We start from the raw sequence: 27,045 nt of genomic DNA on the forward strand, positions 1-27,045 counted from the left end.
ACATAGCCTTATACTGAACATGTAAAAAAACAAAAGTATGGCTAGGTTCCCACTACGTAAAAATGATGTCCGTCTTTCATATCAACGGCCGTCATTGCGCAAATAACATCCATCATTTTAACATAGTGTGAACTTAGAATTATACTGACCATGTAAAAAACAGAAGTATGGCTAGGTTTACACTATGTGTATGTCCGTCTTTCATATCAACGGCCGTCATTGCGCAAATAACATCTGTCATTTTAACATAGTGTGAACCTAGCCTATAAATGTCATTGTACATGAGAAGAATTCATAATTTCTCCTCCTTCCTTCCGACAGCTGAAATAAATCATGGCAGGAGCCTCGTCCTATCTAGTGTCAGAGCAACAGGGCAGGTTGTTGTGCGCCTGGAGCCGTGTCCTTGGGCAGATGCACAGTGTGACCTTGGCTGTGAGCAGACTGAAGACCCCCAGCCATCAGCCCCTGTGATCAGGAAGGAGGCTGCAGCTCTGTGCACTGACTGTCAGCAGCAGCAGCAGAGAATGCATCAGCCCAGCACAGACAGGAGCCCAGCACTGCAGCTGATCACTGCAGAGGCTGCTGCCAGGGCACACAGGAGGCAGAGCTGATGCTGCTGCTGGGGCACAGGCATGGGGCTGCTCAGGAGAGGATCATCAGCCTCATCATGGAGAACATAATTGCCAGCGGAGGCTTCTGAGAGGGGAGGAGGAGAGATAGACACAGAGAAGGGGCTGCAAGGGACCTGCACCCCTCTCCTGGGGAGATCAGGGAAGGGGGGGGGGGGGGGATCATCCCTCTTCCCATGTCCTGGGCTTCTTGTAAACTTTACCCTGGAAGCTGCACAATGGGGTACCTTGTCCTCTGGATGCTAGAGCTAAGGGGGGCTGGGCAAGGGGCTTGTCATGCTTTCACTGTGAATAACAAGGACATCTTCCCTGCAGTCCTGCAATAAATAAGCAGCTTCGGTCACAGTCCCTGGGGTGGGGGGGTTGGCGGACCCCGGCCATGGGGTACTCGGACCCCTCGTCCAGCAGGGACCTGCTGGGGAACAGAACTTTATTTTTTATATTCATCTGCGCCTTTGCCCTGGTGACCTTGCTGCAACAGATCCTGTATGGCAGGAACTACATCAAGAGGTGAGTGGCATTAACCCTTTCCTCCACAGCATGTGTCCTTTGGGGGGTTGGGCGTAAGGTGATCCGTTAACCCTTTCATTGGCGCTTTCTCCTATTTGTGCCAAGGTTTGCTATTCGGCTCTGGAGGGGTTAACTGGAATGGCTCCCAATGTAGCATGTATAGCATATCCTTGTTATGGTAACATGCTGGTAACAATGTATCCTGCACAAGGAGGTGACATATGCGGGAACAGCAGGGCTGCCCATAGAAGTTTTTAGACTGGCACCAAGTTGTGCTGCAGGGTCCTCAGGGGGTTCAGCAATTTTAGGTCTCTCGTCTAGTTTTATGTGAGTTTTCTAATAATTCCCTATACATATAGGCATACATACTGTAATGGGTCTGCACTGTGAGAGTGGGTGTATGTAATTATAGAGGGCGACTGTAACAGTCTCTATACAATCCTCTGCAAACTGTGTCAGGTGGGTGGGTGGCAGGCGGAGTTCCTATAGATCCTGTGAATAAGAATGAATGCCAGTGCCAGCACCTATGGAGGGTAATAAACTTTCCAGCAGTGATACAAGAGATGATGGAACAGGTCCCTGTAATAAATGGTAAGATATCATAGTATAGTGTACAATACAGTAGAGATGACATCACCTGCACCAGCACTTATAGAAAGTTGTACAGTGTGACGGTATAGGGCAGTGCAAAAATGTACAGATTTTTTTTTTTTTTAACCTTAGGCTGGGTTCACATGTAGTCGATTTTTTTTTTTTTTTTTTTTAGCCAAAACCAGGAGTAGGACCGACATGAAAAAAAAAAAGATTTGCATGATTTGGATCCACTGCTGATTTAGGCTAAAAATACTGATGAAATACTGACCAAATACTGATGAACTACTGAACAAATACTGACCCAATACTGATGAACTACTGACCAAATACTGACCAATTACTGATCAAAATACTGACCAAATACTGATTAACTACTGATCCAAATACTAACCAAATACTGATCAAAATACTGACTAAATACTGACCAAATACTGGTCAAAATACTGACCAAATACTGATGAAATACTGATCAAATACTGATCAAAATACTGACCAAATAATGATCAAAATACTGACCAAATACTGATGAACTGCTGACCAAATACTGACCAATTACTGATCAAAATACTGACCAAATACTGATGAACTACTGATCCAAATACTAACCAAATACTGGTCAAAATACTGACCAGATACTGATGAAATACTGACCAAATACTGATCAAAATACTGACCAAATATTGATCAAAATACTGACCAAATACTGATGAAATACTGACTAAATACTGATCAAAATACTGACCAAAAACTGATCAAAATACTGACCAAATACTGATGAAATACTGACTAAATACTGATCAAAATACTGACCAAATCTTGACTAAATACTGATAAACTACGGATTAAATACTGATCAAAATACTGACCAAATAGTAACCAAACCCTTAATAACAATAATGACCAAACACTGATCAAAATACTTTATGTGAACCCAACCTAAGTGTATTAGAATAGATGCTTAAAGCCTATAGAATAGTGTATGTATTCTACTACAATATATGGCGGCTATGGAAGGTCACACTGCATGTGTCTAATCACTGGACTGTATAGAATGAATGACGTCAGCACCCGAACTGACTGTTCTGACACTGTAGTGCACTATATACATATGACAGAAGGTGCACGTATAGAATTATACATGGTATCGGTTTCTGGACCTTATATAATTGTACCAGCACCTATAAACTATAACACAATGTAAGTATAAATGATCAGTACTTATAGGAGTATGGATAGTAGAAAATTGCAGTCTGGTACTTACAGATATATATATATATATATATATATATATATATATATATATATATGATGCACAGTATGAATGATCATACCTGCACTTATAGATACAGTGCAATAAGTTATATTGCAATATATATGCAATAATTTAACATTGCATTGCCAGCACCTATGTAATATTGCATTGTACATCTTCTGCACCAATACACCGCTGGACTCTATAGGGGTTTATCATTAACAGCCCTGATCTATAGTGTCTGTAGTTTATTGGATTCTTAGTTCCTTTTTAAATCCACTGGTGTCAGTTTTTTTTTTTTTTACACATTTGTAATTTACTTTTATTCAAAAATCTCCAGTCTTCCAGTACTTATCAGCTGCTGTGTGTCCTGCAGGAAGTGGTGTATTCTTTCCAGTCTGACAAAGTGCTCTCCGCTGCCACCTCTGTCCATGTCAGGAACTGTCCAGAGCAGCAGCAAATCCCTATACAAAACCTATACATTCAGTAGAAATAATTTACAAATCTATATAACTTTCTGACACAAATTGATTTGAAAAAGAAAAAATTTTGTACCTCTTTAATACACAACCCAGCGATTTAAAATGGGCTTGGTGTAATGCTTTGTTTCCCCTGCGGAGGTGCACCAGGGAAATTGAATACTTGAATAGCCTCAAATATGACATAAAAGGAGAACTGGAACTATGTAGCTATGATCTCCTTTGTGGTAACAGGGATCTAGCAGAATTATGAATGCAGCTCTGGATGTGTTACTGGATCTAACATGGTGAAAGTTGCCCTGTCAGATGAGGCAGAACATCTAAAAGACTGAAGGAACTAGGAGGTCAGGGCATCCCTGTAACTGCTGCTATATGGCCTCTGTAAGTTGATAGCTGCTACCCTATACCCATGGACGGGTTGCAGCTATATATGTCTGTGGACTCGTGTGTCTTCCCAGGCTTCATCCTCTGGGGACATGAAATGTGGGAACTGAGTCATTTCCAGAATTATTGGTTATACTGCTGGATTCTTCACACAATTCCCACGTCGTCCTCTGGGATGTGGAACTATGTCTATAGATGGTGATTGTGAGGGCCGAAATGTATCCTCAGTGTCCACGGTGACTGTGAGGGCCGCAGTGTATCTTTGGTATCTTCCATGTATAACCTATAGATGGTGACTGTGAGGGCCGCAGTGTATCCTCGGTGTCCATGTATAACCTATAGATAGTGACTGTGAGGGCCGCAGTGTATCCTCGGTGTCCATGTATAACCTATAGATAGTGACTGTCAGGGCCTCAGTGTATCCTCGGTGTCCATGTATAACCTATAGATAGTGACTGTGAGGGCCGCAGTGTATCCTCGGTGTCCATGTATAACCTATAGATAGTGACTGTGAGGGCCGCAGTGTATCCTCGGTGTCCATGTATGACCTATAGATGGTGACTGAGGGCCGCAGTGTATCCTCGGTGTCCATGTATAACCTATAGATAGTGACTGTGAGGGCCGCGCCCGCAGTGTATCCTCGGTGTTCATGTATGACCTATAGATGGTGACTGAGGACCACAGTGTATCCTCGGTGTCCATGTATGACCTATAGATGGTGATTGTGAGGGCCGAAATGTATCCTCGGTGTCCATGTATAACCTATAGATGGTGACTGAGGGCCGCAGTGTATCCTCGGTGTCCATGTATAACCTATAGATAGTGACTGTGAGGGCCGCAGTGTATCCTCGGTGTCCATGTATAACCTATAGATGGTGACTCAGGGCCGCAGTGTATCCTCGGTGTCCATGTATAACCTATAGATAGTGACTGTGAGGGCCGAAATGTATCCTCAGTGTCCACGGTGACTGTGAGGGCCGCAGTGTATCCTCGGTGTCCATGTATGACCTATAGATGGTGACTGAGGACCACAGTGTATCCTTGGTGTCCATGTATAACCTATAGATAGTGACTGTGAGGGCCGCAGTGTATCCTCGGTGTCCATGGTGACTTTGAGGGCTGCAGTGTATCCTCGGAGTCCATATGTATACCCTATAGATGGTGACTGTAAGGGGTGCAGGGTATCCTCGGTGTCCATGTATAACCTATAGATAGTGACTGTGAGGGCCACAGTGTATCCTCGGTGTCCATGTATAACCTATAGATAGTGACTGTGAGGGCCACAGTGTATCCTCAGAGCCCATGTAAAACCTATAGATGGTTGTGGTGTTCCACCACAGGTGTTGCTATTGGTTACACCCTTCATAAAAGCCTGTACTTTTAAGAGTAAGTGGCAATGTAGTAGTACCAGAGTTTTGCCACAAGATGTCGTTATTGCAAGTATGTGTACCCTGATATTGCACAACTGTAGTACCCAAAGAGTTATTGTTTTGTTTATGTACCACATGGGTCTGTACACCAATTAGTTCTTCTTCTCACCTATAATCTCTCTCTTTACTTTTACATACACACTCCTCACCCACTCACAGCACAGGTTATATATGCTGTAGGAAGGAAGTCACATGGTTAGAGGAAGTGTAGGGTCTTTGGATTCTGTAGAGCAGTGTTTCCCAACTCCAGTCCTCAAGATCCACCAACAGGTCATGTTTTGAGGATTTCACTGGTGATATTATTATAGTCAGTGCACCAGTAACTGCCACAGCTGTTTGTTGTAACTGCCACAGCTGTTCGTTGTATGGGATATCTGGAAAACATGACCTGTTGGTGGGTCTTGAGGACTGGAGTTGAGAAACACTGCTGTAGAGGAAGGATGCAAGCTAGAACGCTCTCTACAGCAGTCAAGTTTTGCCGTGGCTCCTGCCAGGTCCCCAGTCTAAGTTGTGGTCTAGACGGACAGCACATGCAGCGAGAAAGTTTCTCCGCAGTGTTAAGCTTCCACTAGAGTCAGGTATCATCTTAACCCACGCCGTGGACATCGTAGCACAGTGCAGGATAGTATCCATAAAGAAGTAAGGAACTGATCCGGATAGAGCAAAGTTGCTAGAAGGCTATGTACTCTATCTTGCAGCACGGGTGTAAGCAGGAAACCCTCAGCATATCGTTCATCCTAGGTAACAAGGTCTGGGGCTTGTGTCACCCTCTAGAACAGGTCACTTGACACTGGTGGGCAATAGGTGGTGAAAAGGTAAAGCTGTATTATCTGTTTCTTACCTCAAGTATCTTCAGAGTAAACAAGATTATGCTAAAGAGACTGAATCCTTGTCAAGTACCGAAACATCACACACACCTTCCTTGGGTCATCTCCCCTTTCTGTGGATGGCAGTGCCAATAGTCCAGGTGGGTCACTACTCCACTTCGGACCACTGTGATAAGTACCCAAGGGCCCCGCAACAGCCCGGCAGGTCACTGTCCACAGGGCCATTAAAATAAAAGCAGGTGTGCCACCATACGTGTGTGCCCAACCGGAACTGGCGTCATGACGAACTCCCACTGGGCAAGGCTATATCTCGGCCAACCACCACAGGACTGGCGTCGCACTGAACCATCTGGCAAGTGACCGGCTACACCTCCACAACAGGGGTCACCACATGGTGACTGTGAGGGCCGCAGTGTATCCTTGGTGTCCATGTATAACCTATAGGTAGTGACTGTGAGGGCCTCAGTGTATCCTTGGTCTCCATGGGGACTGTGAGGGTCGCAGTTTATCCTCGGTGTCCATGTGTATATGCCATAGATGGTGACTGTGAGGGCCACAGTGTATCCTCGGTGTCCATGTATAACCTATAGATGGTGACTGTCACCGCCTCAGTGTATCTTTGGTATCTTCCATGTATAACCTATAGATGGTGACTGTGAGGGCCGCAGTGTATCCTCAGTGACTGTGAGGGCCGCAGTGTATCCTAGGTGTCCATGTATAACCTATAGATGGTGACTGTGAGGGCCGCAGTGTATCCTCAGTGACTGTGAGGGCCGCAGTGTATCCTAGGTGTCCATGTATAACCTATAGATAGTGACTGTCAGGGCCTCAGTGTATCCTCGGTGTCCATGTATAACCTATAGATGGTGACTGTCAGGGCCTCAGTGTATCCTCGGTGTCCATGTATAACCTATAGATAGTGACTGTCAGGGCCTCAGTGTATCCTCGGTGTCCATGTATAACCTATAGATAGTGACTGTGAGGGCCGCAGTGTATCCTCGGTGTCCATGTATAACCTATAGATAGTGACTGTCAGGGCCTCAGTGTATCTTTGGTATCTTCCATGTATAACCTTCATGTCACATTGTAGGATACAGCAGTCAGCGGGGAGGCCTTGTTCATAGATAACTGAGCGGCTAATGTGCTGCAGTTTGCTGACCTGCTCAGTTTGCATTGAAGTCAGTGCAGCACCCATGACTGCATCATATACCCAGCCGTCTCCTCTGATGTAGAACAACCCTGCTATTATTAAAGCCCTGCTGACAATGGTGGATGCCGGAGCCAAGTGCTCACCCTCTGTAAATGCATGGGGCCAGGAATATGCAGTAGTCATCGGCAGGGAACAATACGGACATAGCTCCCAGGATCTAATGCACAATCTGTACCATCGCCCTGCCTCACCTACCATATAGAATTGGTGTCTTCTTTTGTAGCAGATCCTGGATTGGGGGTAACTACTAGTGCATTGTCCCCATACCCACCCGTCAGAAAGCAGCAAGCACTGGTAGTAATGTCTGGGTACTGCTGGGGCTAGGATACTGCTGGCATTACATTCACTAGTGATATGATAAAGTCACTCTGCTGACTTTCTGCATGGGCTACTCTGAATTCCATACAAATGGAATTACCAAATGAGCTCTCTGCTGGAGTAAGGGAAGTTGTGGCTATATGGTTAAAGGGGTACTTAGGTAAAATGTGTTTTCTTTCAACTGGTGTCAGAAAGTTATACAGATTTCTAATTTACTTCCATTTTAAAATCTCAGTTATTCCAGTACTTATCAGCTGCTGTATGTTCTGCAGGAAGTGGTGTATTGACAGTGCTCTCTGCTGCCACCTCTGTCGATGTCAGGAACTGTCCAGAGCAGTAGAAAATCCCCATAGAAAACCTCTCCTGCTGCCTCAACACAGGATATTGTTCTGCCTGCTTACGACAATAGCAAAATTACTACTCACTGGACGTTGGAAAACGTCCAACATCCCAACTAAAACAGAACTAATACAAGAATTAAATATAATTTATAAATACGAGGAGGCTATAGCCTATGGCAACAATACAATTAGAGAGATGTGGTCGCTATGGACATCTAGTCCACTTTTTTCACCTTAAGTTTTCTGTTTATTTTCTTATCTGTTTTAAAGGAGAAGTCCGGCGAAAAATTTTATTAAAGTATTGTATTGCCCTCCAAAAGTTATACAAATGACCAATATACTCCTATTACAGGAAATGCATTCAAAGTAATTTTTTTCCCTGCACTTACTACTGCATCAAGGCTTCACTTCCTGGATAACATGGTGATGTCACTTCCTGGATAAAATGGTGATGTCACTTCCTGGATAACATGGTGATGTCACTTTCTGGATAACATGGTGATGTCACTTCCTGGATAACATGGTGATGTCACTTCCTGGATAAAATGGTGGTGTCACTTCCTGGATAACATGGTGATGTCACAACCCGACTCCCAGAGCTGTGCGGGCTGTGGCTGCTGGAGAGGATGATGGCAGAGGGATGCTCAGTGTCCCTCCAGTGCCCTGTGTCCCTCAGTGTCCCCCTGCCATCATCCTCTCCAGCAGCCACAGCGCCGCACAGCTCTAGGAGTCGGGTCGTGACATCACCATTTTATCCAGAAAGTGACATCACCATTTTATCCAGAAAGTGACATCACCATGTTATCCAGGAAGTGACATTACCATGTTATCCAGGAAGTGACATCACCATGTTATCTAGGAAGTGAAGCCTTGATGAAGTAGTAAGTGCAGGGAAAAAAAAAACACTTTATAAGCATTTCCCGTAATAAGTGTATATTGGTGATTGGTTTAACTTTAATAAAAATTTTCGCCAGGCTTCTCCTTTAAGAATAAGCTATAATCACATATATGATGATATCACATACAGACTCAATATACCCTCATGCATATTTTGATAGACATCTTAATACATGTTACGTTATTGTTAACTTTACCTTATCTCTATTTCTCATTCCATTTGTGAAAACTGTTTTTTCTGTAGTACTTTCGATGTACTCTTGTTATACTTTTGTTTGCCAAATTTTACTTTTGTTTGCAAAAATTTATTGACAAAAACTCAATAAAATATATTGAAACAGAAAACTTCTCCTGCTCTGGACAGTTCCTGACATGGAAAGAGGTGGCGGCAGAGAGCGCTGTGTCAGACTGGAAAGAATACACCACCTCCTGCAGGACATACAGCAGCTGATAAGTATAGGAAAACATGATTTATTTATTTTTTTAAATAGAAGAGAAATACAAATCTATACAACTTTCTGAAACCAGTTAATTGGAAAAAAAAAAAGATTTTCGCCGGAGTACCCCTTTTAGGCTATGTTCACACTATGTATAGTTCCGCGCGTAGTGCGAACTGCGAATATACACACTTAGTTTAGAGGTTGATGCGTTCGCTTGAAAGTATACGATATACGCCCGCACAATGCACACTACGTATGAACTTACGACCGGATCGTATGCGGCGCCGTGAAAAATGAACAAGACCATTGTTTGAGGACGGAAATGTTCCAACTCACGGCCGTGGATTTCCATGCGGTCCCGTACAAAGTACTTATTTCAGCCAAATTGAATTTGATTTTTCGATCCAAAAGGTTCTGTGTGTTTTATTGGGCTGGGCGAAGATTTCCAAGTAAATGACCTGCTTCAGATCGCTTCGAAACAAGCTAGGAAGCATAACTGTACTACGGGCGTATGTTCACGGTTCGTACGCATCCGGCGGCATGTCGATTTTTCCCACGGCCGTAGTTTCAGCCGCACATGTACGGCGGCGTAAGAACTGCGGACGGAAGCGTACGCAGTGTGAACATACTTGGGCTGCGTTCACACTACGTATATTTCAGTCAGTATATTTCAGTCAGTATTGCAACCAAAACCAGGAGTGGATTAAAAACACAGAAAGGATCTGTTCACACAATGCTGAAATTGAGTGGATGGCCGCCATTTAATGGCAAATATTTGCTGTTATTTTAAAACAACAGCTGTTATATTAAAAATAATGGCCGTTATTTACTGTTATATGGGGGCCATCCACTCAATTTCACCATTGTGTGAACAGATCCTTTCTGTGTTTTTAATCCACTCCTGGTTTTGGTTGCAATACTGACTGAAATATACATATACTGACTGAAATATACGTAGTGTGAACGCAGCCTAATATTGTAAGTGCAGCTTTGGTTGTGACTGGAGTAGGCTCTATGTCATACGTATAGTGAATGTGTTTAGCTGATGATGTGGGTATGGGTGCTGATATATAACCGCACAGCTGCAGACCCCCCACCTGGTTCGGCCCTGGTAATATTTCCAGGTTGTCACCAGCCTGTTCCCCTGAGTGTTAATACACTATATTCAGCACACTGGAGAGAGCGGAGATTTCTCATATCCTCCAAGAACCGCTTTAGGCTCGTTTAGCGGAATAAAACAAGTCATTTTTCAGATTTTTATTCTTTTTTTTTATTCTTTTCCCCGGATTTATAATCTCTTTTGTCAACTGAATTGAGCTCCCGCTAAGCTGGTTTAGCTGTAACTTGAGCCACGTGGAAAGCAGCTTCCTCACTGTCCCGCAGTCTGAGACGAGGGCTACACGGCGACAGCTGTCGTGTGATTAGCTATGTGACACGATGCCTGAAATACGTACATGGGAGAATAATTGTATGACATTAATAGATTCAACACCTCCATGGCTGCAACAAAAGGAATATTTCACCACCGAATTAAAGGATCTCAGAAACAGCGCCACTCCTCTCTGTAGGTTGTCTCTGGAATTACAGCTAAGCCCTAGACTGGAATGGGGCACAGCTGCAATATCAGTCCTAGCCCTAAGGTGGCGCTGTTTCTAAAATGCAATTATCTACCCTCCTGATAAGGGGCTCTATTTATCTCCGTTATCTGCACCTCTCTCTTACGTACGCCAGCACAGATGTTTTTCTTCCATTCTTTTGCCTCTAAGCAATGCGTGGTGACCAGAACAAGTCATTATTCTTCATAACCCAACTCCCCCTCCAGATTAAGATTAATAGACTCTCCCATTCAAATGATTCATTAGCAGCTGTTCACACCTTGAGGTTTCTTAAAGAGAATGTGTCAGGTATTTCATTTAATTGACTAAATGTAAGTCTGTAGAAGTGAAATTATATTACTGTTTTTTTGTTTTTTTTTTAAATTATTATTATTTTAATTTTTCTGAATTGTAGATATACTGTACAGCGCAATGTGTGGTCAATATAAAAATATTGGTGGTATTTTTTTTTTTGTAACTCTCCATTCACACAAGAAGATCTTTAGGTATTGCATTTTTTTTACACCACAGCAGACTCAGTAGGCTTGATGTACTTGCTTTCCTTTAAATTTAACTTGTCAGGTTTGCTGTATAGAATTGGACACAATCTACAGAGCCATTTCATTATCATTAGGAAGTGGAAAGTTATTGGGTTGATCTGGTTCTTTAAAACTGATGGCCTTTCTTTAGGATTGGTCATCCATACTAAATCAATGACAGTCTGATTCACAGAATACTGAGGTCCCTCCATTTTCAAGGAGGCAGACCTCTATACATTTAGTGACTATGCTTGGTATTGCAGCTCAACCCCATTCCCTTAAATGGGACAAAGCTGTACTACATTGTAATACCAGGCATAGACACTGCTGACAGTATGGAGATGTGCCTGGAAATCCATGAAGTTTAAAGAAATTGTTAAATCGCTCTCCTACTTTTAGATGTGGAAATAACTCTGTTCATAGTGTCCTAGTCTGTACAACAAAGCTGGCAAAAGAACTGAGGAACCACTTAGCATAAACCAATTGTGCTGTAGCTTACCAGTTGTAATCATGGCTTAGATGTCTGGATCTCCTCACCATTACCTTAAGGGGGGGTCACCTCCTCTATAGTTAAAGTGAAGGAGGAAAACAAATGCAGTACTTATCAGTTGCTGTATGTCCTGCAGGAAGTGGTGTATTCTTTCCAGTCTGACACAGTGCTCTCTGCTGCCACCTCTGTCCATGTCAGGAACTGTCCAGGGCAGTAGCAAATCCCGTAGAAAACCTCTGTCGCTCTGGAAAGTTCCTGACATGGACAGAGGTGGCAGCAGAGAGCACTGTGTCAGATTGGAATGAATCCACCACTTCCTGCAGGGCATACAGTACTGGAAGACTTGAGTTTTTTTTAAATAGTACCCCTTTAAAGTATCGGGGCTCTATGGAGGGTGGGTTCGGTTCCACTCTCCTGGGTGACAGGTTCCCTTTAAGCCCCTACATACTTTTATAAAACTGTAGAATAATGAAAATTCTAAAAATTGTCTCCACAATATTACTGTTCGTTTCTATCATAGAGAGAGGAAACTTGAGATCTGGATTTTATGTCAGGATGTTGAGGTTTTAAATATTCAGCGTTTTTTCCCAAGTAAATTACCAGTTTGCTGTCTGTTGTAGACATGTGAATTATAGACGGGATCTGAGCACGTCATTAGCTTCTATCTAGACGCGGTTGTATATGGGAAGTTCCAGGCACGGGACCAAAATCTGGAAACAATTTATAAAATCATAGAATGTGTCAGTCACTTGTCTTACTCTTCACACAGAGCTTCGCTCCTCCACGCCGGGCTCCTATGAAAAGGACATTTGTTTCCTTTGGTAAAGATATCAAAATCTGAAGGCAACTTTTTGACAAAATGATCTCCATAATTCTCGACTTAGGACATAGAGATTGAAATTAGTAGTAAATGTCACTCCTAATGATCTCATAACGGGAACCTTAGATGCCCCCATGTCGGAGAATGGAATGATTTAGACAGATGGGGAATATGTTTGGTGTATGGGATGGGAAAACTCCTAATAACCTATACAGATCACAGCCATTGATGGAGGTCTAAGGATTGTCGTTTTGGCTTCCATTGGGGTAGTATGCACTGGTATACCTTTTAACTGGGCAGACGACTGCAAAAAACGGGAAGTGCATAGTATACTTTTTTTGTACACTGTGGCCAATGGCCACAAAAGCCAGAATTAGGTGTCAGGAACTTACCTTACCAGGGTCCTGCGGTGTCCTCCTCTGACTCAGCTCCGGTGACCGGGACAGGATTGCGCCTTTTCTCCGCCTGCCGGAGCCGGGTGACGTCAGCAAGACCCGACGGCGTCCCTCACAACCTGGGACGCCGCGCGCTCACGTGACAGGCGGCCGGCCGGTAACACAGCTGAGTGGCTTCGCTCTGCCACTCAGCCTGCAGTGTCGCTGCTGTTGTGTAGATGGAGTCAGGAGGCCGGACCAATCAGCCTTTGGTCCGGGCTCCTGATCCAGTATAAATAGTAGTCAGAACCAGCATCTAATTGCTGGCTATTAGGTTAACTCCTGGTCCCAGCTCCCCCTTGTCTCTTCCTGCGTTTTCCCTTCCTAATTCCCTCTGACTGCTCGACTCGTTATCTGACCTCCCTCCTGACCTGTGACTATCCGATTGTATTGCCGATTTTGTACTGCGTTGCCCGTGTGCTTTTGACTTGGCTTGTTTACCCTCCTCTATTTTTTTTGGTCTGTCCTGTTTAGTGTGCCACTGCCGCCTAGGGCCGACTGAGGCAAGTAGGCAGGGACAGTGGGTAGGTTCAGACCTAGGGCCCACTGTCTGTTGTGTCTGTACCTCCCTGTCCTGACATTAGGACTATGCAACCACCAAGGAAACCCCCTTTAAAGGCCATAAATGCCCCCCATGCCCACTTTGGGCATTGTTTCAATAAACCCTAATAAGCTGGTTTAACAGGATCCTACCAGATGATTGGCAATAGAGATGAGCGCAACTCGAGCACGCTAGAGTCCTATCATTCGGCATTTGAATACCAGTGGCTGAAGAAGTTGCATGCAGCTCTAGGGAGTCCAGGAAAACATAGATACAGCCAATGTGTCCATCAGTCACATGACTGCCTTCTCTGTGAGCGCTCAGATGGCCTGGGATACACAGGACTTCCTGTTTCCTGTTTCTTGAGAAAAAAAAGAGTCAGAAAACAGGAAGTGCTGTGTTCTCCATGATAGCTTAAAAAAAAAAAAAGAATGTAAATTGCAAACTTGCTTTATATCACATCTACTGTTGATTTAGGTTTTGAAAGTTATATCGACAGTGACACTTTAAGGTGTCGAAAAGCACCAAACACAAGAGTGTGGAGAGCGGCCTTTGTGATAACACATATGGGACGCACACCTGGGAGTCTCCAATCCCAACTGGAGACTATGTAACATCCAGCAAAGAAGTAATTAGAAGTAAGCATCCAGTAGTCAAGAAGTTTGTTCAAGCAACATACACATTGTCAACGTTTTGACCCCTGGGGGTCTTTGTCTAGCCCTCGGCCCCCTGTGCCGCCTAACTGGTTTGAAATTGGGGCAATCCCATAGGGTGTTGTCTAGCTAGCCTCCTGGCTTTCACCCTTTACAATCCCCTGATGAGGATCTGGTCATCCCTGCAGGAGATTACTGTGTTGGTTCTTCTGTGTGCTATAAGTGGTGGTGGCTGCTCGTGATAGTCAGAGGATTCTAATATGAGGAACTGAAAGGTCAGGCACAGAGAAGTCTGGATACAGGACAAGGTTTTATGCTAGTACTGGCAGCGACCTAAGAAAGCATGGAGCAGATACAATGCAGAGGAGGTAACTCAGTGGCTGTGTCCTCTGGGATGAGCAGTATACCGGCAGGAATCGACTGACAATGTTATAGTCCACCTTTTCAACCGCGTATCTTCATCACTTCAATGTGTCTAAAATGACATTTTGTTAAACTTTATTAAAAAATTGTGCCTTTCTTATAGGTACAGCTCCCACACAGATCTATGTGTTTTCATGGTAACAGGCGAAAACTAGGCCCCATATAGTCTGATCCTACAGCCATACTTCTGTCTATGTATCTCCTAAAGTATATCTTACCAACCTACCCCATATAGAAGTAAGAACCGTAGAACATAAATACAGGAATGAATACGGGTCAGACTACAGAGGTTAGTCTGTAGTCTGTTACCGTGGAGACACATATTTCTATTGCAGCTGTAGACACAAAATTAGGATTTTTTAATCGTCCATGTACAAACTTTTAGATATATCAGAATAATAAAAAAACAACTTGCGAAGAGGAACATAGGGGAAGATTTAACAAACTGGTGTAAAATTAAAACTGGCTCAGTTGCCCCTAGCAACCAATCAGATTCCAACTTTAATTTTTCAAAGAATCTGTGAGGAATGAAAAGTGGAATTTGATGTGTTACTAGGGGCAACTAAGACAATTCCAATTTACAATAGCTTAATAGATCTCCATAGTCTTTAAAATGAACAGGAAATTGCCAAAGCCCCCCCCCCTCCATTGTTACCAAATCTGTAGTTAGTCTCTGTTAGGCAGCACACAGTTATATTTATCCCACCATTTATGTCAGATTAGTGAGGTGTCACTTCTAGCACCTTCTATAGATGTACAGGGCTGTGCTTGCACCTTACCGATCTGTCCGCTGTGATGCTATTTAGGATCCAGACGTGCAACATTATCTGCATATTACAGGATAACACCTTATGGCGGTTGTATACTTCCAGCGGCCACCATGAAAGCATGTGATGTAATATGCCTAATGCATAAACACCATTACGTCATCTTTTTATGCTCATAAAATGTTCTCCCTAGTATCCACCGCTATGGTTGCCATTACAGATTGTACAGGGTGTCAAGTATTTTCCCAGCCTCTGCATATATATATATATATATATATATATATATATATATATATAATGTGAAATTATGAGTACGGCAGATCTGCTATTCAGCCTCTATGAATCAGTCTGTATTGTGGCCTTATGACTCACCTTAGAATTTGAGAATGAGTCGATGACTTGCAATAAAGGATTTTCAAGATTTAAAGGGGACATGTCAACGCTTTCATGCTGCACCGAACCACAAATCATTGGAATGGTTCTCAACACCCTGTTTTGATTAATCTCTTTTTGTGCCCTATACTATACAATCAATCAAGGGTGGTGGGGTGGGGAAAAGATGCCCAGGAAAGCCCTGATGACTCATGGTTCAGGCAGCATGAAAGTGATGAAAGGTTCCCATTAAAGGGGTTTTCATTACTAGATCAATAGGGATGTGGCTCCTGGGACTTCTACTGCTCTAGTGAGTTCTGTGTTCCTGTTCTTTGTTTTTAAAGTTATATTGCCATACCTATAGCTGTGGCCATGACTGGTAGTGCTTCTCAGAGTTTAAAGGGGTAATCTGGGCTGGGGGGCTTTTTTGCCTATGGCTGGGGAGGAGGTGGATAAGGGCAATGACGTCCCCTTACCTCCCCGGTTCCAGTGCCGTGTCCCGGATCGCGCAGCCCCAATCCGCGCTGCCTGGCCACTTCCTGGTCACTGATGCGGGCTTGAGACATGACGTTTCAAGTCCACTAAGCCAGTCAGTGGCAGAGGCAAGATCCCGCCTCTGCTACTGAGTGGCTGAGTGGACTTGAAACGTCACGTCTCAAGCCCTTGCAGAGACCAGGAAGCGGCCAGGCAGCGCGAACTGGAGCTGCGCAATCCGGGACACGGCGCTGGAACCAGGGAGGTAAGGGGACGTCATTGCCCTCATCCACCTCCTCCCCGGCCATAGGCAAAAAAGCCCCCGAGCCCAGAGTACCCCTTTAATACGAATCTGTCAGCTCTGTATCATCAGATTGCTAATAGATAAAAAATATGATATATGATGTCTCTTAGCTGATGGCTGTTTGCAAAGTTATAAAACGTTCAAGCTCATGTGTCATAGAGACTATGCTAAGCTGCAGCATGCACACCTCCTCCCTTCCCCACCCTGCATGATTGGACTACAAGGCTCAGTGCTCAGCCAAACCTTGTACATCCATTATGCAGAGCCGGGAGGGTTGGAGGCGGAGGTGTGCATGCTGCAGCTCAGTCTGGCCTCCTTGACACTGAAACTTGAAATGAAAACATGATTTTATAACTTTACAAATCATCAGATTACAGACAAGTATCATTTGAGTCATCACCCTACTTGAAGTATGATGTAGTGCTGACAGATTCCATTTAACATTAGTATCCTAGTAAAGAGAACCTTCATTACTTTTTATGCTGCCCGAACCACAAGTCATCTGATCAGTCCCTGGTGGTTTTTCCCCACCCCACCAGTCTTGATTGGTAGATCTCTCCCTGTTTGAGTATAGTGGGAAATTTATCAATCAGGGCTGGTGGGAAAGGTACACAGGCCATCATGGACAGCTCACATGACTTGTTGTTCAGGCAGCATTAAGGTAATGACAGGTTCACTTGAAGTCACCATAGATCTTTATTTGACTTAATTTGGAACATTGTGAAATGTCACCCTTTTAGCAGTGATTCGGGTTCATTGATGTTGTGGTACTGAATAAGTTACATACATGATAAGATTGACTGTAATGATTTTTGCTGGACTGGAGGATATGGGAACACAATGTAAACTGCTTCCTTTTCTTACTAGAGGACTGCAGTTTAGCTGGCAGAGCGGAGAGGAGTTGGGGAATTGGACGGGGATCTTTAATTTCACGGATGACGGAGCAGTGAAGACGGGCAGTGACGCAGGCGGCAGGTACAGACTCACACGGAATGACAATACACTGCACTACATGACAGACCATTCCTCCTCAGACCCTGGGTATGAATACACAGTATTCTAATACAACCTCACATAACCCAAAGAGCAATTCCAGTCAGATGTATATAGGGGCAGTATTATAGTAGTTATATTCCTGTATATAGGGGCAGTATTACAGTAGTTATATTCTTGTATATAGGGGCAGTATTATAGTAGTTATATTCCTGTATATAGGAGCAGTATTATAGTAGTTATATTCTTGTATATAGGAGCAGTATTATAGTAGTTATATTCCTGTATATAGGAGCAGTGTTTTAGTAGTTATATTCTTGTATATAGGGGCAGTATTATAGTAGTTATATTCCTGTATATAGGAGCAGTATTATAGTAGTTATATTCTTGTATATAGGAGCAGTATTATAGTAGTTATATTCCTGTATATAGGAGCAGTATTATAGTAGTTATATTCTTGTATATAGGGGCAGTATTATAGTAGTTATATTCCTGTATATAGGAGGTAGTATTATAGTAGGTATATTCTTGTACATAGGAGCAGTATTATAGTAGTTATATTCCTGTATATAGGAGCAGTATTATAGTAGTTATATTCTTGTATATAGGGGCAGTATTATAGTAGTTATATCACACAAGCCACAAAGATGTCGGCACTATCGCATTCAGTGGTAATCAATGCGTCCACAAATGTGTTTTAAGTGTAGGAAGTGTCACTTTTGGTATCTCGGGTAACAGGATTGTTTAGACCCGATAGAGTTGCCTTTATGTGGTGCTCAGACAGGTATGCAGAGGTAAGTAAATCCAATATAATGCACAAGCCAAGTAGTGAAGCAGCAGAAAGATGACCCGTAGCACTCACCAGTCTTCAGGCAGTACGTATCTTTATTTCAGGGTGACATCAAACAGGTTGGTGTGGGGCAGGGGGAGACAGATCCAGCAGATGCTGTGCCCTCGGGCTACAGCCGTTTCGCGGGTAAACTTCCCGCTTTCTCAAGCCACTGAGGTTCAAACCCGGGAGTCAGTTAGTAACCTCTCACCGGGAGTCAGTTAGTAACCTCTCGTCACCGGTGACGTCAGAGTGAGAGGTTACTAACTGACTCCCGGGTTTGAACCTCAGTGGCTTGAGAAAGCGGGAAGTTTACCCGCGAAACGGCTGTAGCCCGAGGGCACAGCATCTGCTGGATCTGTCTCCCCCTGCCCCACACCAACCTGTTTGATGTCACCCTGAAATAAAGATACGTACTGCCTGAAGACTGGTGAGTGCTACGAGTCATCTTTCTGCTGCTTCACTACTTGGCTTGTGCATTATAGTAGTTATATTCTTGTATATAGGAGCAGTATTATAGTAGTTATATTCTTGTATATAGGAGCAGTATTATAGTAGTTATGGAGGGAGAGACAGATGGCTGGCACTACACCATTAATATAGGAGCAGTATTATAGTAGTTATATTCTTGTATATAGGGGGCAGTATTATAGTAGCTATGTTCTAGTATATAGGTAGCAGTATTACAGTAGTTATATTCTTGTATATAGGAGCAGTATTATAGTAGTTATATTCTTGTATATAGGGATCAGTATTATAGTAGTTATATTCTTGTATATAGGGGCAGTATTATAGTAGTTATATTCTTGTACATAGGAGCAGTATTATAATAGTTATATTCCTGTATATAGGAGCAGTATTATAGTAGTTATATTCCTGTATATAGGAGCAGTATTATAGTAGTTATATTCTTGTATATAGGGGCAGTATTATAGTAGTTATATTCTTGTATATAGGAGCAGTATTATAGTAGTTATATTCTTGTATACAGGAGGCAGTATTATAGTAGTTATATTCTTGTATATAGGAATTGTATTTTTACACAGAGGGCAGGATTATGGTAATTACCAATAAATATCTCTGACCATATGAGGGGTGACTAGAACTGCTCTTTAACACGAAGTGGAAGATTTATCAAAGGGTGTAAAATTTAGACTGGTGCAAACTGGCCACAGAAACCAATCCCAGCTCCTTTTACCTTTCACCAGAGCTGGAAGCTGAGCTGTGATTGGTTGCTGTGGCCAGTTTGCACCAGTCTAAATTTTACACCCTTTGATAAATCTTCCCCGAAATGTTAACTATACAGATCATTGCCTACATAAAAGTTGTTGAAAAACTTACGTTTTCATATGTACATTTTGTTTCATGGTCAGTTATCTTAGATCTTGGTTTTCTTTACGGAATCCATTCGCTGACATCTTGAAATAATGTAATTTTAGTTTTATAAATTAGATGTAAGTCTGGAGCAAATAAATAAATATATTTATATATAGTTTAGTTATTAATTAAAGAGGTTGTCCAGGGAGAATTAAGTTGTCCCCTATCCACAGGAGGGGGTCTGACCTCCGTACCCCCACAATCTCCATATCGGGCCCCTGGATTCTTTGTTTTTAATAGAGCCACGGGTACGGCATGTGACCCGCGGCTCTATTTATTCCTATGAAGCCGCCAGAAGGAGCTGAGGAAGCCAGAAAGTGCTTACTTCTCTCTTTCCGCTGGCTTCAAGACAAAGAAGCAGGGGGTCCAATACGGATTTCAGCGCATGCTTACTTTTCTCCTATCCTGTGGTTAGGGGACAAGTTAATTTTTCCTGGACAACCTATTTAAAGAGGTTGGCCACTTTATTGTAAAATTGTGCAGTGTACAGTATTATTAACTGTACTCACTGTATGTACTGACAGCAGCTCCCTGTGTACCTCATACAGCTAATATCACACTCCCCTCCTCCAGGCTGTGCTGTCCTGCTCTGTGGTGAGTCTGTCCATAAGAGGGCCAACACGGAGAAGCATGTGACCATACCCCACCCATGTCAGCCATATTTTGGACAGACTCACCACAGAGCAGGACAGCCCAGTCTGGAGGAGGGGAGTCTAATATTAGCTCCATGAGGTACACAGGGAGGTGCTGTCAGTATATACAAAACACTTACTAATACTGTACACTGAGCTGTTTTACTATAAATTGGCCAACCCTTTTAAGTCCTTGGAAACATCCCTATTGAAGGGACACCCTTTCTTTCTGTAGGTATAGAAGTTGCTATATTGGGTGCTTCATGGCAGCTGAAATTAATGGGAGTCATAAAACAACACAGTCTCTGGCTTTATCAGTATTTATGCTATGATCAGACCTCGTATGAGACCGGCCATTCCGTGACCCGGAACGGGCGGTCTCTGAAAAGATCATCTTGGCCGGTACATACCGGCCGGGTGATCTTTGCAGCCGCAGAGTTCTAATGCAGGCGCATCCGTGCGCGCCCGCTTCAGAACTCCCGACTGCGTACTATGGAGCAGGCGGCCGGAGCCACTTGCTCCATAGTGTGCACTGACAGGGTTTTCTACGGCCGCTATTCTTTGAAGAGATGATCCCGGTCAGAGTGTTTACTATGTGTACACACTCCGGCCGGGATCCCATAAGCGGCAGTGTTATATATACTTTCGTAATAACCACTCTGCAACAACGGCCGTAGTTTTACAAAAATATACGTAGTGTGAACATAGCCTCATAGTCTTGCTGTACTGCCTCATCTAGGCAGTACAGCAGTATAATAGGACCTTTATTAACTTGCCTCCCCTCCAAGAACACTAGGATAGCTCTGCTTATTCTGACACAGCATATACAGCAAAGCTGACAAGTGAGCTACAGGCAGCAGGAAGCATCAGTCCGTTGTGTCTGTTCTATTGGCCAATGTGATAACTGCAAAAAACCTGCAAAAATATTTAAACCATCTACGTTGGTCATAAAAAGAAACCTGATTTAGGTCTTCAGTCATTTTCTGATCCTGTCTTTCTGTTCTTAGTTTCTTGCCAGAGTTGCTCTGTCTATGAGTTCCAGTATGAAAAAATAGAAAAATAGAAGGGCACTCACCATGGTGAGTGCCCTTCTATTTTTCTATTTTTTCATACTGGATCTCGCATTAGAACCTTAAATTCTAAGGAGGAGCACCCCAAACTTCTTTCTTCTGACTAAAAGGCTAAATCTAATGATATATCCTAACGGGACACTGTTCACACTACTTTAGTGCCGATCGCTGTTTTTCAATCTGTCTATGAGTAATCTTCAGTCTAGGTTTTGCCTTTCCACCTACCATTTCGCCATCTGCCGTCCCCTCTCAGTTCCTGTGTGATTTCTCTGCACACTGAGCTGGAGACAGTCCCGGGTGGATATTGCAGCGTCTAATAATAGGGAGTGTAAAATATATCACAGCTGCTCCTTATGTCGTCCAAACACCTCAACAAGTGAGAGGAACACCTTAGCTTGTTGTTGTGTCTGCTACCAGTCACAGTACACCTCTTCTCTTTGGCTTTCTTTTTGGGTTTTCTCCTGGGTATTGAAGGAAAAAAAAGTCTTTTTTTTTTTTTTTTAACTCGCTTTATTATGTTCCAGGCATAAAATATCAGACAAAATTTTAAAAAGTGAAGGAAAGGGTAAGTCCCAGGTCCCCCATCATAACAGGATGGGCTACAGGTATTCTAGGACCAACTGGATCTGGCAGTATAGGCTGACAGATAGACATAAGGCTATGTTCACACAACATCTTTTTTTTTGGACAGCTGTCAATTTAGCGACAAAATGCAGCCATTTTTTGCAAACAAAAAGATTGTGTGAACGTAACCAGGAAATCAGTTAGTGATGTGCAGTCTGCCAAGTGTGCCCCCTGAAGGTGTACCAAGTATGTCTGAAAGTAGGATTTATTTGGTATTACTATCTCCCCAGTTTGTTTATCGATGTAATGGGCCCAAGGTTCTCCATTTGGTAAAAAGTGCTGCGGTCCCTGTGTCTTTCTGCATCATGTCTATCGGCCTCTTAGAATATTTTAAAGGGGTTTTTCACCAAAAAAGGGGGCAGCAGACAGGCGGGCAAAGGGCAGGATGACACGGGGGAGCGGGCAGAAGCCAGAAAGACACCGGGGAGTGAGCAGAAGCCAGCACGAAACTGGGGAGTGGGCAGAAACAAGCAAGACACCTGTGAGAGAGCAGAAGGCAGGAAGATCCCGGGGAGCAGGCAGAAGGCAGCAAGACACTGGGCAGCAGGCAGAAGCCTGGAAGACACCGGGGAGCGGGCAGAAGGCAGGAAGACACTGGGGAGCAGGCAGAAGCCTGGAAGATACTGGGGAGCGGGCAGAAGCCAGGAAGACACGTGGGAGCGGGCAGAAGCCAGGAAGACACGTGGGAGCGGGCAGAAGCCAGGAAGACACTGGGGAGCAGGCAGAAGCCAGGAAGATACTGGGGAGCGGGCAGAAGCCAGGAAGACAATTGGAAGCGGGCAGAAGCCAGGAAGACACCGGGGAGCGGGCACAAGCCAGGAAGACACATGGGAGCTGGCAGAAGGCAGCAAGACACTGGGCAGCAGGCAGAAGCCAGGGAGACACGTGGAAGCGGGCAGAAGGCAGGAAGACACCGGGGAGCAGGCAGAAGCCAGGAAGACACCGGGGAGCAGGCAGAAGCCAGGAAGACACCGGGGAGCGGGCAGAAGCCAGGAAGACACGTGGGAGCGGGCAGAAGCCAGGAAGACACGTGGGAGCGGGCAGAAGCCAGGAAGACACTGGGGAGCGGGCAGAAGCCTGGAAGACACTGGGGAGCAGGCAGAAGCCTGGAAGATACTGGAGAGCAGGCAGAAGCCAGGAAGACACGTGGGAGCGGGCAGAAGCCAGGAAGATACCGGGGAGCGGGCAGAAGCCAGGAAGACACTGGGGAGCGGGCAGAAGCCAGGAAGACACTGGGGAGCGGGCAGAAGCCTGGAAGATACTGGGGAGCGGGCAGAAGCCTGGAAGATACTGGGGAGCAGGCAGAAGCCTGGAAGATACTGGGAGCGGCAGAAGCCAGGAAGACACATGGGAGCGAGCAGAAGGCAGGAAGACACCAGGGAGCAGGCAGAAGCCAGGAAGATACCGGGGAGCGGGCAGAAGGCAGGAAGACACTGGGGAGCGGGCAGAAGCCAGGAAGACACTGGGGAGTGGGCAGAAGCCTGGAAGATACTGGGGAGCGGGCAGAAGCCAGGAAGACAATTGGGAGCGGGCAGAAGCCAGGAAGACACTGGGGAGCGGGCAGAAGCCAGGAAGACAATTGGGAGCGGGCAGAAGCAAGGAAGATACTGGGGAGCGGGCAGAAGCCAGGAAGACAATTGGGAGCAGGCAGAAGCCAGGAAGATACTGGGGAGCGGGCAGAAGCCAGGAAGATACTGGGGAGCGGGCAGAAGCCAGGAAGACAATTGGGAGCGGGCAGAAGCCAGGAAGATACTGGGGAGCGGGCAGAAGCCAGGAAGACACATGGGAGCTGGCAGAAGCCAGGAATACACTGGGGGGCGGGCAGAAGGTAGGAAGACACCAGGGAGCAGGCAGAAACCAGGATGACACGGTGACACGGGGGAGCAGCAAGAAACCAGCAAGACACCGGGGAGCGGGCAGAAGGCAGAAAGACACCGGGAAGCGGGCAGAAGCCAGGATGACACAGGGAAGTGGGCAGAAGCCAGGATGACACTGGGGAGCGGGCAGAAGGCAGGATGACACTGGGGAGCGGGCAGAAGGCAGGATGACACTGGGAAGCGGGCAGAAGGCAGGAAGACACTGGGGAGCAGGCAGAAGGCAGGAAGACACTGGGGAGCGGACAGAAGCCAGGATGACTCGGGGGAGCGGGCAGAAGACAGGAAGACACTGGGGAGCAGGCAGAAGCCAGGAAGACAAGTGGGAGCAGGCAGAAGCCAGGAAGACAAGTGGGAGCGGGCAGAGAGCATCATGACATGGGGGAGCGGGCAGAAGTCAGGAAGATACCGGGGAGCGGGCAGAAGCCAAGAAGACACCAGGGAGCAGGCAGAAGCACCGGGGAATGCTTATTGAAGGAGAAGCAAAGGACGGACCTTGCTGTGCCCAGCTGTGATTTCCGCCCTGCTGTGAGCAGAGATGTTCTGTCTATATCTGGGGCCGTCATATGGACATGGTGAAGCTTTTAGATCTTGGCCGTTCTCTACAGATGGAATGTGAGGGATTAGCACTGGAGGACATGGAGGATCCAAGCACATGACAAGTCAAGGAGACATGTCAGATGCGAGGCTAAATATGTTACAAGGGCAAGGTTAGGACAATGAGCAGCATTGCTGTAGATCAGGGGTACTCAACAACTTTTAGTGAAGGTCCACTTACCGGGGTCTATTGTCAGGTGAAGGTCCGAGCTGAACATCAGTAGGAAACGTGTTTTGTTACTTTGTCACAAACGTTCAACTATTTATATACAGAATTGCTGCTTATTAGCGTGAAAATTGGCATTTTTTTCTCTCTCACCAAGCCTTTGATATAAGGTACAAAGGGAGTGACTGCCCTGGTAGTATATAGCCCCCCTGTTGCTCCCCCAGTAGTGTATAGCCCCCCCTGTGCGCTCTCCTTCAGTAGTATATAGCCCCCTGTTGCTCCCCCAGTAGTATATAGCCCCCCTGTGCGCTCTCCCCCTGTAGTATATAGCCCCCTGTGAGCTCCCCCCAGTAGTATATAGCCTCCCCGTGCGCTCTCCCCCTGTAGAATATAGCCCCCTGTGAGCTCCCCCCAGTAGTATATAGCCCCCCTGTGCGCTCTCCCCCTGTAGTATATAGCCCCCTGTGCGCTGTCCCCCAGTAGTATATAGCCCCCTGTGAGCTCCCCCCAGTAGTATATAGCCCCCCTGTGCTCTCCCCCTGTAGTATATAGCCCCCTGTGAGCTCCCCCCAGTAGTATATAGCCCCCGTGAGCTCCCCCCAAGTAGTATATAGCCCCCCTGTGAGCTCCCCCCTGTAGTATATAGCCCCCTGTGAGCTCCCCCTGTAGTATATAGCCCCCCCATGCGCTGTCCCCCTGTAGTATATAGCCCCCTGTGAGCTCCCCCCAGTAGTATATAGCGCCCCTGTGCTCTCCCCCCAGTAGTATATAGCCCCCCTTGTGCTTTCCCCCTGTAGTATATAGCCCCTGTGAGGTCCCCCCTGTAGTATATAACCCCCTGTGCGCTCCCCCCAGTAGTATATAGCCCCCTCAGTAGTATATAGCCCCCTGTGAGGTCCCCCCTGTAGTATATAACCCCCTGTGAGGTCCCCCCTGTAGTATATAGCCCCCTGTGCACTCCCCCCAGTAGTATATAGCCCCCTCAGTAGTATATAGCCCCCTCAGTAGTATATAGCCCCCTGTGAGGTCCCCCCTGTAGTATATAGTCCACCTGTGCGCTCTCCCCTTGTAGATGCCCCCCAGACAGAAAAAAAAATAACAAAAACAACTCACCTAGCACCTCGTTCCCCGCTGCGGCCGTCTTCTTCTCTTCCCGTCGGTCCGGCCCCCGGCTGATACGTGCTCTGTAGGGATGTCCCGGGGATTCCCCAGCAGAACGCGCATCAGTGACCTCAGTGTACACCGCCGGCCTGCACTTCCAGGAATGACAGGCCGGCAGCGTACACTGAGGTCTGTGGTGCGCGCTCTGCTGGGGAATCCCCGGGACATCCCCAGAGAGCGCGTATCAGCCGGGGGCCGGACCGACACTGCCCCCAGCCCCACAGGCGTACTGACATCTAAGGACAGTACGCCTATGGGGCGGGAGGCAGTGCGGTGGGGAGCGGGACCTCCTAACCGCCCCGGGACGGACCGGATCCGGGGCGGTTAGGAGGTCTGACCAGGGGTCCGGACAGCTGGCCTCCGCGGTCCGGGTTCGGACCGCGGTCCGCCAGTTGAGGACCCCTGCTGTAGATGATATTGTAATATGTTGGCGGCACATAAAATTACCCTTTGGTGGGTGATTCAGGTGGAACTCCAGAGAATTTTTTTTTCTCTTTCAAATCAAATGGTGCCAGAAAGTGTCAGAGATTTGTAATTTATTTCTGTTTGAAAAATGTCCAGTCTTCCAGTACTTATCAGCTGATGTATGTCCTTCAGGAAGTGGTGTATTCTTTCCAGTCTGACACAGTGCTCTCTGCTGCCACCTCTGTCCATGTTAGGAACTGTCCAGAGCAGGACAGGTTTTCTATGGGGCTTTGCTACTGCTCTGTTCCTGACATGGACAGAGATGGTAGCAGAGAGGACTGTGTCAGACACCACTTCCTGCAGGACATACAGCAGCTGATAAGTACTGAAAGACTTGAATTTTTTAAGCAAATTCCTTGAGAGTTGTCTGGCTTGGCTTCCATTCCCAGTTATGGAGTCAGATGCCGACTTAAGGACATCTACATTCAGAGGGTGGTATTATAGGGGCATTCCGCTGTTTCCATAACTCCAATAGATTGTAATGGAGGGAGGCATAAATGTGTGGCTACCATAACCTGATCTAATGCAAAACCT

General features: G+C 45.5%; 1 protein-coding gene across 2 annotated transcripts in view; it reads left to right on the plus strand.

The window, feature by feature from the left end:
* The first annotated feature begins 519 nt into the window (after positions 1-519).
* ST8SIA5 (ST8 alpha-N-acetyl-neuraminide alpha-2,8-sialyltransferase 5) overlaps positions 520-27,045 on the plus strand; it is a 46,965-nt gene continuing 20,439 nt past the window's right edge. Inside the window, exons 1-2 of one of the 2 annotated variants that reach the window (XM_069964838.1) lie at positions 520-1,139; positions 17,591-17,698. In XM_069964838.1, the coding sequence (XP_069820939.1) occupies positions 1,009-1,139; positions 17,591-17,698 (239 nt within the window). In that variant the 5' untranslated portion in view covers positions 520-1,008. The remainder of the gene's footprint in view (positions 1,140-17,590; positions 17,699-27,045) is intronic. The other variant, XM_069964840.1, reaches the window with a different exon arrangement.

The sequence above is a fragment of the Dendropsophus ebraccatus genome, chromosome 3, assembly GCF_027789765.1.
Source record: "Dendropsophus ebraccatus isolate aDenEbr1 chromosome 3, aDenEbr1.pat, whole genome shotgun sequence".
NCBI lineage: Eukaryota > Metazoa > Chordata > Amphibia > Anura > Hylidae > Dendropsophus > Dendropsophus ebraccatus.